The 16,319-nt window shown below is 46.7% G+C and overlaps 1 protein-coding gene across 1 annotated transcript; it reads right to left on the bottom strand.

Annotated features, from left to right (window-relative positions):
• Nucleotides 1-3,469: 3,469 nt before the first annotated feature.
• Nucleotides 3,470-16,298, bottom strand: ESYT1 (extended synaptotagmin 1). Its single transcript, XM_039865671.1, has 31 exons — nucleotides 15,824-16,298; nucleotides 14,128-14,169; nucleotides 13,804-13,938; nucleotides 13,611-13,684; nucleotides 13,416-13,488; nucleotides 13,165-13,254; nucleotides 12,956-13,011; nucleotides 12,416-12,539; nucleotides 12,151-12,327; nucleotides 11,943-12,025; nucleotides 11,614-11,662; nucleotides 11,393-11,479; nucleotides 11,200-11,292; nucleotides 10,897-10,968; nucleotides 10,647-10,733; nucleotides 9,812-9,961; nucleotides 9,324-9,479; nucleotides 9,030-9,206; nucleotides 8,779-8,861; nucleotides 8,603-8,651; nucleotides 8,404-8,493; nucleotides 8,173-8,268; nucleotides 7,789-7,860; nucleotides 7,611-7,697; nucleotides 5,654-5,794; nucleotides 5,400-5,554; nucleotides 5,195-5,293; nucleotides 4,980-5,111; nucleotides 4,796-4,901; nucleotides 4,537-4,586; nucleotides 3,470-4,335 (listed from the first exon to the last, which is right to left on the bottom strand). Exons 1-31 carry the CDS (start codon nucleotides 16,211-16,213, stop codon nucleotides 4,296-4,298), a joined length of 3,315 nt encoding a protein of 1,104 aa, XP_039721605.1. The 5' UTR covers nucleotides 16,214-16,298; the 3' UTR covers nucleotides 3,470-4,295.
• Nucleotides 16,299-16,319: the final 21 nt, after the last annotated feature.

Below are 16,319 nucleotides of genomic sequence, written 5' to 3'. Positions count from 1 at the left end.
GTGCTATAGGCATAAATAATAAATAAATAAATAATTTTCTTCTTGTGATGAGAAATTTTAAGATCTATTCTCTTAGTAATTATCAAATATGCAATATAGTATTATTAACTATTATCACAATGCTTTACATTATATTCCCCAGGACTTATTTATTTTATAACTGGAAGTCTGTACATTTTTACCCCCTTTACCCATTTCACCCACCACTCCATCCCCTACCCCCACCTCTGACAACTAATATCTGTATCTATGAGCTCCTTTTTTTAAAAAAAAAGAATCCACGTGTAAGTGAAATCATAAGGTATTTTGTATTTCTCTGTCTGATTTATTTCACTTAGCATAATGCCCTCAAGGTCCATCCATGTTGTCACAAATGGCCAGACTTGCTTCTTTTTTATAGCTGAATAACATTCCAGTTTGTGTATATGTACCACATCTTTTCCCATTTATTCATAACATGGGGGTGCAGATGTCTTTTTGAATTATAGTGTTTTCATTTTCTTTGGATAAATACCCAGAAGTGGACTTGCTGGATCATATATATGGTAGTTTGATTTTTAATTTTTTGAGGAGACTCCATACCATTTTGCACAGTGGCTGTACCTATTTACATTCTCACCAGTAATGCACAAGTGTTCCCTTTTCTCCATATCTCCACCAACAGTTGTTATTTCTTGTCGTTTTGATAATAGCCATTCTAACAAGTATGAAGTGATATCTCATTTTGGTTTTTGATTTGCATTAATGATGTTGAGTACCTTTTCATATATCTATGGGCCATCTGTATGTCTTCTTTGGAAAAAATGTCTATTTAAATCTGCCCATTTCTTAATCAGATTACTTGTTTGTTTTTGCTATTGAGTTTTTTATATATTTTAAATATTAACCCTTTATCAGATATATGATTTGCAAATTTTTTTTTCATTTGGTTGGTTGCCTTTCATTTTGTTGATTGTTTCTTTTGCTGTACAGAAGGGTTTTAGTTTGATATAGTCCCATTTGTTTGTTTCCGCTTTTGTTGCCTTTGCTTTTGGTGTCAGATTTTTCATTCTTTAGGGCAATCTTCCCTTTACATTTCAGTAGTACATACTAGCACAATGCTCCACAATGTTATCTGGATTCCAGCCCAAGATTAGAAAAAAAAATTGACAGGTTGGAGGGATTGCTGCTGGTGAGAAGTCATACTGCACCCCGAAATGACCTGGTAACCTGACAGTGAGGGAAGAGGCAAGAAAATCTATAAAAGTAGGCAAATGTTTGCCCATCAGTTGGCAAGGATTTTTTTTTTAATTAAAATATTCAGCAGAGAAATAGGAAAACACATTTTTGTGTATTGCTGGTGGGAGTGTAGAAAATTCATATAATCTTCAATGCAGTTTGGAAGAATGTATTAAAAGTCGTTAAAGTACAGAAATTGACCCACCAATTCCACTTGCCCTAAGGAAATCATTTGAAGTGTGTGTAAGTATTTTTGTTCCCACAGTGGGTAGGAAAACATTGGGAACTACCTTTATTTTTGACAATAGAGAATCAGTTATGATTCATTCTATAGAATTGTACACAACCATTATAAATTATATTTTCAAAGAATAATAAAGTACAAAAATGCTTCTGTGTTATGAAAAAAGCAGATTATAATATGACCTTAATTTATAAAATATTTACTCCTGTAATCAAGTTAGCTTTTCTTCCTCGTGTTAGTGACTTCATAGCCTTAAAGAAGGCTGCTGCAGCAGAAAAGAAAGGGGCAATGGGGGCTTTCTTCTCTTGATACTCCAGTCCCCAGCTAACTTCCTGTTATATCTTATTGACCAGACCTGGGTCATAAAGCTACCCAGAGTTGCAGAGGAGTATCCAACAAGGAGTATCCAGCAAGAATTGTGATTAATCCTTTGGGGCTGGCACACTGCCACCAGGTATGCTCTGGGGGTTTCTGTTTGTAGGGAAGAGGGGGAAATGGCTGTTGAGTGTACAACTGTGTTGCCATCCCCAGTTAACTATAACACACTGTTTAGGTCAATAAAGCTACATTCCAAGAGGGTAGTATTTGTAAACACCATTTATAGTGTACCCTTATGCAATTGCATCTGCCTTTCTCTGGAAGGGCTGGGCTTCATTGCGAGTCAGTGTGGAAGGCCAGCTGTTTGAGAAATAACAGAAGTATATTTAATTCTTGTAATTAATGACCCTTAGTTTCATCTTTGTGTGTGTGTGTGTGTATGCAACAATGTATTGAATTGTATTTAATATGTAGATCAATACTTTCTCCCTTATGTATCCTGAACTGAAAAGGTTGGGAAAGAGTAGGGACCCTTCTGGAATGGGAGAAGTTGTGCCATGTCCTCTGGTTTTCTGGAAATGTTGATTAGTTGAAGTGATGAACTCATTCAGGAGAGTGTTTCTTAAAATCACACATTGCAAGATCCCTGGTTGTATTAGCTGAGCCAACTAGAACATGCCTTGGGCTACATGCCAAGTACTAAATAATAAAACAAGAGTCCTTAGAAATGTTTCTCTGTCCTGTGTTTTGGGGGGTTTTCCAACTAATTTCCGGGTTGGGGGAGAGCAGCTACCATAGCCAAAACTTGGGATCTCAATTGATAGCAAGTAGAGATGATAGAAGTACCAATAGATACAAAAGAGTGATGTGGAAAGGCTGGGGAGGGGCCGAGGGGGAAGTGAGGTAGGGTTGGAAATAGAACAGAATAGTAGATGGCATGGAGTTTAAATTTAGTTTTTCCTAATAAGGTGAATTTTGACAATAATTTGTGGAGCTGAGTTTAGTTTTTTCCCCCGAGCCTTTCTTCTCCTCCCTGTAGACAGCATCCTAAGGTTTATACTCTTCTAGAGAACAGGATAGAGTCCCGCTGAAGCAGCTACAAAATCTCCAAGTTCCTATTCCAGATCATTTTCAGTCATTCACTCTTTCCCTATCTCACTCTCCTTTCGTGTGGTTGGTAGAACAGATGGAGCACAGCTCCTCTAGTTGGCATTCCTGGAAGGGTCCAGAAAGGAGCAGAGTTCAAGGTGAGCAGATCTGAATGGGTACAAAAAAACTTATTTAGCAGCCCATGGGGTGGGCCTGAAGCCTTTTTGGTTATGTCTAAACATACCACGGAGATACTCTGTGAGCCTGTACTGAGGTGCAGAGCTTCCAGGTTTACTGGGTTTGGGAATCTTTTCCTTGGAAAGCTCAAGAGGTGATAATGGTCAGCAGACAAGTTGAGTGGGTTACTGACTTCATCACCATGACTGGGAATGAATCTCACCAGAAACTCTGCAGCAGCTACTTCACTCAGGTCCCTGGACCATCCTCAGTGGAACCAACATTCTTGGTGGCTGCAACCACAGTAGGTTCTGACCACTAAGTAAACCAACATGACTTGTGAATTGAATAAAGGCTTTTGACATGCAATAAATATCTGATGGGTAAGCTGTATTCCCTGTCTTTGAGGAAAAGAGCCACAACTGGTTTGAGTATAATGTTTAATGTAAGTTACAGTGGATTGGCAGAGTTGGTACAAAACGAAGAGGTTCAGTTCTAGTCAGTGAGTTAACAGCCTAGGCACCTGGACGAAAGATTGCCCCCACTGGCCTGAGTCTTCCAAGGCCCTCTTCACAGCACCAGCTAGAGGCCCCAAGACTGATATCTGCTACTTGAAGGCTTGGATAGAATCCAAGTGTTCCCATTTTCCAGAGTGAATCGGGAGACTGGCTGTCCCCAGTCATCATAACAAATATAATTTTCAAGACAGGCTTGAAGAAACTGAGGACAGAACTGGATACCAGGGCCTGGGCTGCTATACATTCGCTACATGCAATGGTCTGAGAGGCTCAGAGCTTGAGTGGTTAGCCTATCCACTTTCCCATCCATGTGCTTACCGTCCCTGACTGTTTATGGTAGGAAAGGAAATGACCATCTGATTATGAAAAAAGAGCTTTCCAAAAGTATATTTGGCATAAGCTAATGCCACTGCTAGTGCTGCCAGTGGCCAGGCACAGAGAAGGCCCTGAGGAGTTAGGAGGAAAGGAGAATGTGCAGGCAGAGCAAGAAAGAGCCAGCTCAGGTCCCCGCCCCAGGAACCCAGGAGGATAAAGGTCGTGCAGTAAAGAAAGGGTGACATAGGGTCCTCCTCTTTGGTCAGGCAAAGGCCCTAGCATGGGCCTGGGAGGTGAGAGAGCTGAGGGGCAAAGGCTCTGCCTTTAGGTCCCAGCTTTTGGCTCATCACATTGAGGCGATGATACAGCATGAGGCGAGGCAAGGAGACAACAGTCAGATTGATAATCCTCAGCTCCTAGGAGCTGCCTTTGTCCTTGTCATCTATAAGGTCATACCTATGGGAACAAGCAGAGAACACTCAGGTAGGAATTGACTCTTGTGTCTTCTTATAAATAAGACACATTCCAAGGGCTTTTATACTTCAAAGAATCAATAGTTCCCAGCTCAGTTTGCAATCTTTTTTCTCTTCCTATGATTGGGGTTTCTCCTACTTAATATCCAGGCCCATGCCCGGCTTGTCCAGCCCAGATACTTACCACTGGGCTGCACCTTGGGAAAGGTCTATCTCAGTGAGGTCCAACTGCACCTGTGTTGGAGGATGGTTGAGGCAAGATATTATTTTGATATCTCCACAGACCACATCCCATCATCACACATTCCTGGTCCCAAACCAGTGCAGAGGTGATTGGGTCATTTACAAAGTCATGCCACCTGGGATGCTTCCTCAGGGACTACAGCCTTGATACCAGAAGCTTCTAACTCTCACCTTTGCCCTGCCCATCCTCACCCTCTTACCTTCCCCAGCAGCTCACGCTCTCTTGACATGAAGGAGGAACTAGACTTCACAGAGATATCTAGCTTTCGCCTGAGGGCCTCATCCAGGGGCAGTTCCCACTCAAACCTGGGGAAGGACCGGGTGTTAGAGGCAGGCGTCCTTCCCAAGCCTACCATCTCTCCACCTGAATGCCCACTGACTGACCGTTCATTGAATTCAGGATTTAGAGTCTTCTTCTTCTGTGAGGTCTTCCTCTTGGTGCCTCGGTTCTTGTCTGGCAGTAGCAATAGTGACACATAGGGGTCAGGAAGATCCCGTCCATTCTGTCGAAGGGCCCTGCAACAAGAGGATGTAGGTGATAAGGCAACCCAAGGGGAGCGATGGAGAGAACCTGGAGGATCGGATGGATAGGGTCTCACCGGCAACTGTGAATGATGCTGACCAACTTTCGCTCTTCACTGTAGTACCAAATAGTTAGTTTTACCTGGCCCAGAGGCCCAGCTGGAGCCTCAAGGGGACTGTGGAGAGATAGAGATAGGTCTAGGAGAAGGTAATACATAGGGAACCTGTAGCTCGTCCTTTTTATTTCTGACTGCATCCCATCTTTCCGTCTCAGCCCTTTACCTGTCACCATGTGTTAGGCGCTGCCGGAGCTCTGGGGCTGAGGAGGTGGTGTGAGGGAGCCCCACCCAAAGCTCTAGTTCTTCACTCAGAGATGAGGAGCTGTAGCTATGGCTGTGGCTATGAGCTTCCACTCCTGAGTGCTGGGACACCAAGATCTAGGACAAGAAAACTGTAAGCTCTGCTCCCTTGCTCTGAAGACATGGTCCTCTGTTCCTGTCTGCCCTCCCTCCTACCCACCATCTCCTGGCACTCACCCCCAGCTGTGCTCTCAGTAGCACCTGCCCTTGACCATTGTTGAGTGTAAACCAGCGGTCCAAGCAGAGCTGGTCAGCCACGAGGAGCTCGGAGAGGGACAGGGAGAGTGAGCCCAATGTGCCAGTCCCCTCACCCCGAACCTGTGGAATAACAGGACTGTGATCATGAGATAAAGGATTTAATCCTGGTGTTCCTGGACTCTTGGTGGTTTTGGTGAGAGAGCCCCCCTTTGTGAAGGGCAGGGAAGCCCTGGTAACAGTTGCCGGTCCCGCTGCTCCCCTTCCTTTCTTAACCAGAGCACACCATACTATTTTTACTTCCTAAGCTTTAGGAATTATACCAGTAATATCTGCATAGAGAGGAGAAACGAACGGTATTAAAATTAAAGTAAATGTTTTTTGCCCATCCTACCCTCACTTCCATACTCCAAATGTAACAACCTTTAAACTCTGTTTCCTTTGTTCTAACACTTCTAGTATGCCTATATCTCTATTTCAAAATTTACCAATGTTAGTATCCATTGATTCCTTGCTATGCAGGATGAGGAACTGAGCTCAGTTACATCTCTACCTCTGCTAGTGTTGTTAATAGTTACATTATTTTAAATCCTATTGGTTTCTAGTCATGTAATTCTCTACTTATTGGTCTGTCGACTTTAGAAGGTATTCGTTGCTCCTCCATAAGAAGAGAAAGTCTGCATTCCTATATTACCTTCCATCTCTCCTCTTCCTACCTCTCATACCTTTTCACTTTTTATTCATCCTTCAAGCCATTGAAATCTAGTTTCTACTCTGTTTATGCCACTGAAGTTGCTGCAATAATCAGTGACCTCCTAGTCAATGTCAACAAATAGTTTTCAATCATCTAATTTTACCTCTCAGCAATATTTGGCTACTTCCTGTCTTTTGAAATACTTTTCTTTTGGCATCTATAACCCACTTTCCTGGTGGGTATCCCACTGTCCTGGCTACTTCAGGCCCTTAAAGGGCTCTTCTTCCTCCATTTGCCCTTTCATTGTTACAGTGCCTACCATGGCCATGCTTTGTCTTCTTTTCACTCTACATATGCCCTAATAGATCTCATTCACACTCACGACTACAGTTGCTGCCTGTTTCTTGCTCATGATGCTCAAAGAAAAGGGAAAGGGAGGAACACGATAATGGGACATAGATCTACCTTCTAGATGGCTATCTCCCTTGGTTGTCCCTCAGAGATCTCAAATTCAAAAATTCCTGTTTCATGCATTGTCTATGTTGGCAATGGCACTTCTATCTGTCTAGCCACCCCATGCTAAAAACCCAGGAGTTAGCATCTAGGCTTTTCCTTGTTCCTCCTCCCAATCTATGTCAAAATAACCACCAGATACCATCCGGCCTTTGTCATTTTTTGCTTCAGTTACTTTAATAGTCTCTTAACTGATCTACCTGCCTCCAGTGTTGTCCATTCTTTGCCCTGCTCTCAGCATGATCTTCCTAAAGTGTAAATCTGGATATGTCACTTCTCATTCTTTCAAATGTTTCCTAATGCCTTAAGGATAAAATCCAAATTCTTAGCATAATATTCAACAGCTCCTGTGATCTTGTTCCTGCCTGCCTCTCTAATCTATAATTTGCCTTTTTTCTCCTCCATTCTTTTCTCAGCCTGAAGAGTTTTCTTCCTCTTCTTTTCTTGGCCAGAGCCTATTTACCCGTGAGCTCAGACGTCATTTAAGGACATTTTTCTTAATACCTCCACCTTTTCCCTTATTCTGAGTTAGAACCTCTCTTTTTTCCCCATAGTGCCCTTTATCCCAGCAGTTATCAGTCTGGAGGTTTTCTGGTTATATTTCCCCCCCAATGAGTGTGAGCTCCATAAAGATGAGAACTAGATATTTTTATATATAAATACCCTTTGCCTGGTTCAGTGCCTGGCCCATGATGGGAATCTGCAAAAATGTTTGTAGAACGACTATAGTACCTGTAACTCCAGACTCTCAGTGTTTGGTTTCCTGATGAGAAAGGAGGCACTCTCGTCCCAGATGGGCGCTGAAGTTTGGGAAACAGTCTGGTGGAGATGAGAGGTGATGATCAGTGGTTGATGTTCTCTTCTCTACTCTTATCCCTCCCGTTCTTAGCCCTGCAGCATTTCCTCATACCTTAGTTTTATGAGAAGTATCTCCCACAGTGATAATAGCATAAGGGCTGGGAGGCTTGGTACCTTTTCGGAGCTAGGAAAAGAATATTATGTTAAATATTGAATATTTAGTATTTAATGTAAATATTAAAATTGTCTTAAATTTGGACCAAATTAGGCATATCCCCGCCTCTTTTCACAAATTATATCCACGGCCAGCAGCCATGTCCTCATTATCACTTAACAGCCACTTCCCTCCTTGGACAGACAATTCTTCCCACCCTAGTACCTCCCTGGGAAAGAGAAGAATTTGGAATTTATGAATCCAAATATATCAGGAGCATCCAAACCTGAGGGAGGTAGAAGAAGGGCCAGGGAGCTATGGGGTGTAGGGAGCAGATCTCACCGGCAGGTCCTCAGCCCGCTCCAGATAGACGGATAGTAGGGCCGCAGCCAGTTCTGCACTCTTCTGAGTCTGGATCAAACTGTTTACCTGCAGCACCTGGGGAAGGACACACAGGTGTTTGAGGAGTAGTGACTAATATCCTGGGGCCTGACATATGCCTTGAAAGCTGATAGAGAAGTGTTCATCTTGACCCATTTGGGGTCCCTTCCTTCCTCCTGTAGCTTTCCTCACCTCCTCTAGCTCAGCAGCAGTCGGACGGGGGGTCAGACGCTCCAGACGCAAGTGTAGGCGGCCAGATGGGACATCCTCCAGGGTCAGCCACTGTGGTAGCAGGCAGGGTTAAGACTTGGGGTTGTGGGGACAGAGGAACTATGAGAATGAAACTTGGGTCAAGATCGGGAAGGATTGTTCATTTTATTTCCATGCTCACCTCATCAAGGAAGCCACTGTTTAGGACTGCAGTGAGACTCACTTTACACCTGTAGAGGAGAAAGATTAAGACAAGAGGTCGATGGTCAGAGCCAAGTTTCTGTCTCCCCGAGGCCACACTTCTAAGGCCTACAGAGGCCCAGCCTGTTTCCTCCACTGGACTCCCACTCTCTTCACCTGCCCAGAAAGTCATCCTTGTCCAGGTCTTTGTCAAACACCTCAGCCTCTAACTCTTGGCCTGGAATTGATGTGACGATGACCTAGTGTGAGAAAATAGTGCAGATATTGGGGAGTTTCTCCTTTTCTTTTCCAAATGACTGGAAACCCCCATCCAATTAAATGAACCCCAGAGCTTTTTTGGACCACTTTCAGAGCTAAGGGGAAGAATGGGGCAGAACTGGGAGGAGTCCTAGCCACTCAATTCTGACCTCAAAAACTTCGTTCCAGCGGGGATTGAGATCTTCCCGAACGACATGGCTCCGGAAGCTTCGCCCTGCCAGCTTTAGTTTGACATAGGGGTCCGACTTGCCCTTCACCAGTCCCCCCAAGAAACGGTCTTTGGCAATCAGGTCCTGGGCCTCTAATACATGGATCCGAAGCACATTCTGCAAGAGAGGCAGGTAGGGGCACCAGATGGCATCAAAGAGAGAGAAAGCTGTCAGAACCCTTTGCACACTTAGGGTGGGCAAACAGACACCAGTCCTTTCCAGATATACACTCACCTCAGTTCCAAAGACACTGTCAGGAGTAGTGTGACTGGGTCGAGGTGGGGCATCCACACTGCTGCCTGTCTGGGGACTCTCATTGTCTAGGTCCCAAGCATCAGAAGTACCAGGCACAGCAGGGAAGCGCACTTCTGACGAATCCAAGAACAAGATCTGGGAAGGAGAATGTGATTGTCAACTCAAAGAAGTGCAGCTAGCCACCAGCAGGCAGGTATGTGGGAGTTGAGGGGGGCAGAGCAAGGGCTTTGATGGGGAAACCAGGTCCCTGCCTTGGCTGGGCTCATCTCTGCAGGGTTCCCTCCACATTCATCTTACTTGTATACCATTTCTTTCCCCAGTTAGATCTACAAACGTTTTTTGTGTGCTTGCTAGGTACTTCACATATACTAGCTCATTTAATCTTAGAGGAGTCCCCTTCCTTACTCTTAATACCAAGGAATCTACAAGGCCCTTCCACACCCTTAGCACCTTCTCCATCTCCATACCCTCATAACCAGTTTCATGTAGAGCCTGGAGTTTGGGCCAGAGCTGCTGAGCTGGAACCACTGGTCCAGGGTGAGTTCAGGGGCAGTCAGCAGGCGAGCCAGAGGCAGGGTCAGTGCCCCTAAAGTCAGGGCCCTAGAGTCATCCTTCACCTATAGGCACAAGAAGAGGAGATGTGGTAAACAGATTAGGGAGAAAGGAGGCATCCTGGAGAAATTATAACATGGCTCTAGCTTCATTCTCTCTGTGCCAATCACAGACCTTTTGCTCCACTCTGGGCCATCTTTTTACAGTCCTTTGCCCACCTCATGGTCCCTTCGCCTGTGCTCATTCTGTTCCCATTACCATCCTACTTCTCTCACAAAATCTCTAGTTACTCCAAACTCCATACCTTTCTCTGGCCATCCTTAGCACTATACTTATAGGTATTTTACTCATGCTAATTAATATTTAATTGTTCTTGGATGGTTTTGTATATATGTATCTTGTCTATGAAACTAGCTAGTAAGCTTCATGAAACCAGATACTGTTTCATGCTTTTTCTATGACCTTTAAAATGCTAGGTGCTTAATAGGTACTCAATATCTTCTTTTTAAAAAAAATAAATTTATTAAGGCATAATTTACATACCATAGTCACTCATTTTAAGTGTATTATTCTCAATTATAAAACAATGATTCTAGATAGGTGAGGAACAGCAGAGAGAGTAGAGGAAGTAGAGTCTGGGTAGATGGGTTGAAAATAGAGATCAATGGAGAACGTGGAGAGAGGAAATGGTACCCATTGGGGAAGATAGAATAGGGTGTTTAGGAGGGGGCAAATAAGTGATCGTCTCACCTGTACATCGAGCTCTTGGCTTTGAGGGTCTTGCAGGAAGAACCGGAAGGCCTCCTCCCACACTGGACAATTGTTGCTATAGACAGCCTGGAGATGTACAGGATTAAGGGTACATGCCACAGTACCACTCCTGTTTCTCCAGAAAGCGCTTTATTGGCTTTCCAAAAGGGAGACTTCATCTCAAGAACAGTCTTCCTTTCCCCCAGCCTCCCACACATGACATTTCCCACAGTGACATCCTGGCCCTTACCTTGCTCTCCCGGGTCACATCCTGAATTGACAGTTGTACCATTGGGTTGGGTTCCTTGTTCCCCTTCTTTAGCTGTAGGATGTAGAATTCAGAAGTCACTATTATGGGTGTTTTTGTTTTTGTTTCAGTGAAGGAAGGTGGGCTCTCATCAGAATCTTTTCCCCGAGGTGGCTCTGATCCCCTTGTTGGAACCCTTGTGTTAGATGTTGCTGCTTCTGGAGCAAAGCAGGCAGGGGCAAGAGAGGTTGTGTGAATGCTGCACCCAAGGCTCCCTGTTCACCCACCCTCAGAAGCCACACTCACAGGAAGATCCTGGGCCCGGTCCAAATAGACAACTAAGATAGCAGCTGATGGGGGCTCTGGTCGAGAGGAGACTCCTCGATTCCACTGTAGAACCTGAAGGGAGGGCAATGGTCAGATCTTGGTCCCTGCAGTCCCCTATACTTCCAGATACCTATTTCCCCCCTGCCAGCTTCCTGCTTCCCATGTTGGTTACCTGCTCTAGTTTTTCTGCATCTGGCAATAGTGACAGCCATTCTAGCTTTAAGTGCACTTGGCCTTGCCCACCTTGTAGAGGGAACCACTGAAGAAAAAGTAGAAAAGAATGAAGTGTAGTAGAGATCAGACAGCAACCTAACCTCTTTCCTGCCAATGTAGCAACTTATTGTCTGCTAAATGAACAGGACCACCCCCCACCTTCCTCTTCTCTCAACTTACATCATCTAGTACTCCAGCCTGCAATACCTTCCCTACATCCATCTTCATTCTGGAAGTTGAGAGGGAATAATTAGTAGCATATCATTGGTCCTCCCTTCACCACCCAGAAATAACTGGCAGATCTCAGACTCCCTTCTCCTTATATTCAGGAGGTATTTATGTGTGCGTGCATGCATGTGTGCGTGTGCATGCACTCATGACTTCATGCATGGTGGAGAAGTGAGAAAGGAAAACGATACACAATTCCCAGGCCTAGAAAAGGATTATAATTACCTTCCTGCCCTTGGTAGCACTGGGGTTTTAGAATTCTAACACAGGTAGAGTCTCACCTGCCAAGAAAGTCGTCTTTATCTGGATCCTTGTCAAACACTTCCACCTCAATCTCCTGACCTGGGACTTCATGTACTATCACCTGAAGAGCACAGAAGAATAAAGCTCTCATGAACTGCAAGTATGAGGATCATCTAATCAGCATCTTCTCTCACAACCTCCCGAGGCCTCCCCATTTCACACAGCCCCACTCCTCAGCTCTCCCACCTCATAAGTCTCTCCCCACTGAGGGTTGAGTTCCTCGTTGATGACACGACTGCAGAATGTCTGAGTGCCTACTCGCACAAGTGCGTAGGGGTCTGACTTGCCCTCAATCAGGCCCTTCACATATTTGTCCTTGGAGCTTAGCCCTCGAGCAGCTAGCAGGTGAATCCTAATAATGCCCTGAGGGTAGGAATCAGATAGTGAGAAATTAAGGGCCCTGCACAGGGTTTCTGAAAGAAAGATCTATTTAATGGGAGAGAGGCCATACCCTGGGAAGAGGGGAACGCAGCTGGGCCACATCATGAAGATCAGGCACAAGGGGCACCAATAATCGGTTGGGCAACACAAGGAAGGCAGCGATGGAGTCCATGATCATAGTGTCAGAGAGTGAGCTGAATGGAGGAGTAGAAAAGAAGGTGAGGGTGGCCCCAACTTGCAATATCCCCTGACTCCAACTATGTTTTCCACAACCAAGAAACTAAAGCTGGAAGGAAGTCCTTGAAAATCCTTTTATGCTACTCTTCTACCCTAATTCTCACCTACTGCTCTGTCCCTTCACTGCCATCTCAGCTCTTCTCTTTTTGCCCCTGCTGAGCAGTCTGCAGCCCTCTTCATTCTCCATCAAAATGCCCACTCCAACCCAGAGAAGAAAAATCACAGCACGGTATTTTTCAGGGATATTTGTGTTATCTCCCCAACTGGGGTCAAGCCTCCTGGAAGGCACCACTGCATTTTTTACTACTTTGTAACCCTTAAACCCCCAAGCCAATCTGGAACACTCAGCAGGTGCTCAGTAAATCCTTGATACCTGAGTCCTGGGATATCCAGCAGGTTGGTCATCCCTGTCCAGTTGATATCTAGGGTCTGGAAGGAAAGAGCAGGGGAATTGGGACAGAGCATATGGTAGTACGGTCACATCCATCGAATAGTTCCCAGAATTCAGCCTTCTTATCAATTCCCTCCCCCATTCCCCATAGCTGGGCACCCTCACTCAATCCCCTCAACATTTTGTCTTACCGGGCGTCGAATAAAGAACATCGACACAGCCCCCACGATAGGAAGATCTCCAATGAGTGGCTCAAGAATCACCCGCAAGACACCATGTAGCTGGGACAAGAAGAGAAGATCCAAAGGCTTTCCTCAGAAAAGGCCTTCTTTTTCTCCCCAGACTTTGCCATCCTTGGTTTTTGCAACCTCCCACTTGCCCATATCTGAGGAAATTTAGGGCAAAGTCTCCTTTTATGGGGCCCTCCTGACATCTGCCCCACCTGCATGCCCTTGACTCCTGCTTTGCAGAAATATTTCTTCACTTCCACATCAATCTGTATATCACCTACATAGCTGGTGAGGAACAGAACAAAGAGAGTTAGTACTAGGCTGAACTGGGGGTAGGGGGAGTGAAGTAGTCTGAGTGGCCAAGATCTTGTTGAGGGCAAAGTGGGAAGAGTGGTGAGTGGTGTTACCTGATGTTCAAGTCCAGCAGGATCTGTTCTTTGTTCTGACCAGGGTGAACTTTGACTCCTAGGATGCGCAATGGCTGGAAAGAGATGAATTCTTGAGAAGGAAGGGAAAGCGAGGAGTACTTCAGCCCCCAGGGTCACCCACCTTCCCTGTCCCATCTCCTCCTCTCTCCTACTTTCCCTTTTAGACACATACCTTTTCACCTAGTTCCACTCGTGTAAATGTAAATGTTTGCAGATGGGGGTTAGATCCTCGAACAGCAGGGGCCACAGTTTCAGCCAAAAGTTTCTCCATATACTGGCCCAGGAAGGGCCAGACCTGGGCCACAATCTGGGAGGAAAGAGAGCGGGTCATAGGAGAGCCCAATCCTCCCTCTAAAGTCAAGTCCTTCAGAATCCTCCCACAGAAAGCACTGGGGACTAGGCTGGGGCCAAGATTTGAAGTGTGTGGCAAGAGTCTGGAGAGAGGAGCAAACCCCATTCTCCTACCCATGAAAAATAAAATCAAGACAACCCTCACCTTATTTAGCCACTCAGCCTTTTCCACGTCTGGGAAGCTGACCTGGGGGTGAGGAGACAGAGATAGTGATGAGCACACCCTCCTGCCTGTGGTTTCCTATGAAGATGCTGGGGTGGGGGTTGGGATACCCACAGAGAAAAGAAAACCTAAGTGTGACAGGGCTTCCTCACAACCAGGGATTGGGGGGAGGGGCTGCGATGTCCTGAGGTTTCATTCCTCCACAAGGTTTGGGGGCACTGAGGTCTCTCTGACAAGGAGAGCTGACAGGGTGTAGGCCACATTAAGTTGCTTTGTTGGATAGCTTAGGGATGTGAAATGACAGCTGCTGGGGCAGAGAGGAGGCGGGAGGAGAAGGACACATTCTTTCTGGAGGGGGAGGTCCTGCCAAGTCAGAGTTTAAGGAGGAAACTCTGGGATTGGAGAAAGCTTGGTTCCCTTTTGGAGCCTTTACCCCTCTCCTCTGACTGGGGCTTCTATACCAGGAAGGTGAAGAGGGAAGCAGCTCCTTAAGTCAGGAATGGACCAAAAGAATTATTTAGGCCCTGGCCTGTGTTTTTTCTTTCTACTTGTGTGACTCCTTTTACGGGAAAGAAGGACACTTGTGCTTTGTACTGGGGGAAGAGAAAAGTTAGTTGCTTCTGAAGGATTAGTTTCCATGTTGAGGAGTAAGAAGAACAAAGATAGTTGCTGCCTGGGCTACAATTCCCTTGAGACTATTTCTACCCTTTTCCCCTCTCCATTCTTAGGCCTAGGTAGCATAGCTGTGTCTGCCTAGTGTCCACTTTGGTTCTTCTCTGCTGCCATTGTCCCCCTAGACAGGCACCTCTGCTGGGAGGAGCAGGTAGGGAGGAGCAGGAAGGGACTGGGTAACGGGCTGTATCTCTGCAAGGCCTGAGAGAAGGCATCCGGCCCCCCACCTAAGGAAAGGAGTGTAGAGATAAGAATCTCGGCCTCAACCAAGTAAGCGCAGCCCACAGTCCGGAAAAGGGTGGGGCCGGCCAGAGGAGGTAGAGTGTGGGCAGCGGGCACTGCAGCAGTCGCGCTCCCTCCCCCCCCCTTCAACTGCTCCCCCCACCCCTACACACACACCGCCCCAGCACCTCCGCCCTTCATCCAGCAGCCGCCTGTCTGCACTGCGGCCCGGATGCCTAAGGCTGGAAGGCGGCGAGGGCCGGAAGGTCTGGCCAGGTGCTGGAGCTGGGCTGTGCTGTGCTCCCGAGGCTGGGTCCCAGCATGTCCCCAGAGATAAGAGCGGGAAAAGGGAGAAGAATCTTATGGCCTTGAATAGGGGCGGGGGAGTCTTGAGGAGGACAGGAGAGACAAGGGAACCCTCTGAGCAGCTGCAGAAACGCGGATGCCCAGGAGCAGCAAAGGCGAGAGTGGCATCAAAAGCAAAAAAGAGCTTGGCTAGCAGGAGGGAGAGCCACGGCAGAATTAGTACTGCTTTAGAGGAAGAGGAAGAAGCCCTTATTCTGTGGAAGGATCTGCGTGTGCGGAAAGGCAGGGAGCGGGGAAGGGGATGGATAGATGGTCGGTCCCAAGAGACAAGAGGCTAGTGGGGCGAGAGGGGAAAGTCTGGGCGGGGCACATTGTACTAAAGTAGGGAGCCGACAATTTTAGGGACAAGGATGGAGAGCCCTAGAACTGAGGATAGAAGGGGGCTATGCTGCACTGAGGATTGAGGGTGGTCGCTCACCCAGGCAGGTAGCTCTCGCTGGCTCATATAAAGTGTTTTCGCTGTGAGGCGCTCCTCGTCATCCAGCAGCTGCCGCGCTACTCGAAGGCTCCGTTCTTTCTTGTCGCGGACCCGGCGCCAGCCCAGGTAGAGGGCGAGGCCGAAGAGCACGAAACCCACACTGAGTCCTATTGCTCCGGCCAAGTACACCGGCACCAGCACCAACAACCGCCGTCCGAACGAAGTCAGCACCGCCAGGGCCTCACCCGCAGCGCCTGGACCGGCAGGTTGGTTCCCAGAACTCAGGTCCGGCTTTGTGTGAGCAGTGGGAGGCTGGCCAGGGGGGCTGGAAGGAGCAGAGGGCTGGTCGACAGAATTGGGGCTGGAGTCGTCTCCAGGGGAAGGCTCCATGGTGCCACGTCTCGGAAGACCGGTCTAGCCCAGAGACCCGCTTCGAGGTTGCCTAGTATTAAGAGTGGCTACCACCCAGCAAACCGTAAACCCCAAAATGGGGAGG

Source organism: Pteropus medius, unplaced genomic scaffold (assembly GCF_902729225.1).
Source record: "Pteropus medius unplaced genomic scaffold, Ma_sr-lr_union100, whole genome shotgun sequence".
Taxonomy (NCBI): Eukaryota; Metazoa; Chordata; class Mammalia; order Chiroptera; family Pteropodidae; genus Pteropus; species Pteropus medius.
The sequence above is the reverse complement of the archived record's forward strand: the minus strand, read 5'-3'. Positions and strand labels throughout refer to the sequence as shown.

What these genes read in the sequence shown, in the direction of transcription:
- ESYT1 (XM_039865671.1), bottom strand. Translation starts at nt 16,213, where the DNA reads ATGGAGCCTTCCCCTGGAGACGACTCCAGCCCCAATTCTGTCGACCAG. An exon ending in AGTGGGGAGAGACTTATGAG is followed by an intron (nt 12,026 to 12,150) that starts GTGGGAGAGCTG and finishes TGTGCTCTTCAG; the next exon opens with GTGATAGTACATGAAGTCCC. An exon ending in AGCGTGAGCTGCTGGGGAAG is followed by an intron (nt 4,587 to 4,795) that starts GTAAGAGGGTGA and finishes CCTCCAACACAG; the next exon opens with GTGCAGTTGGACCTCACTGA.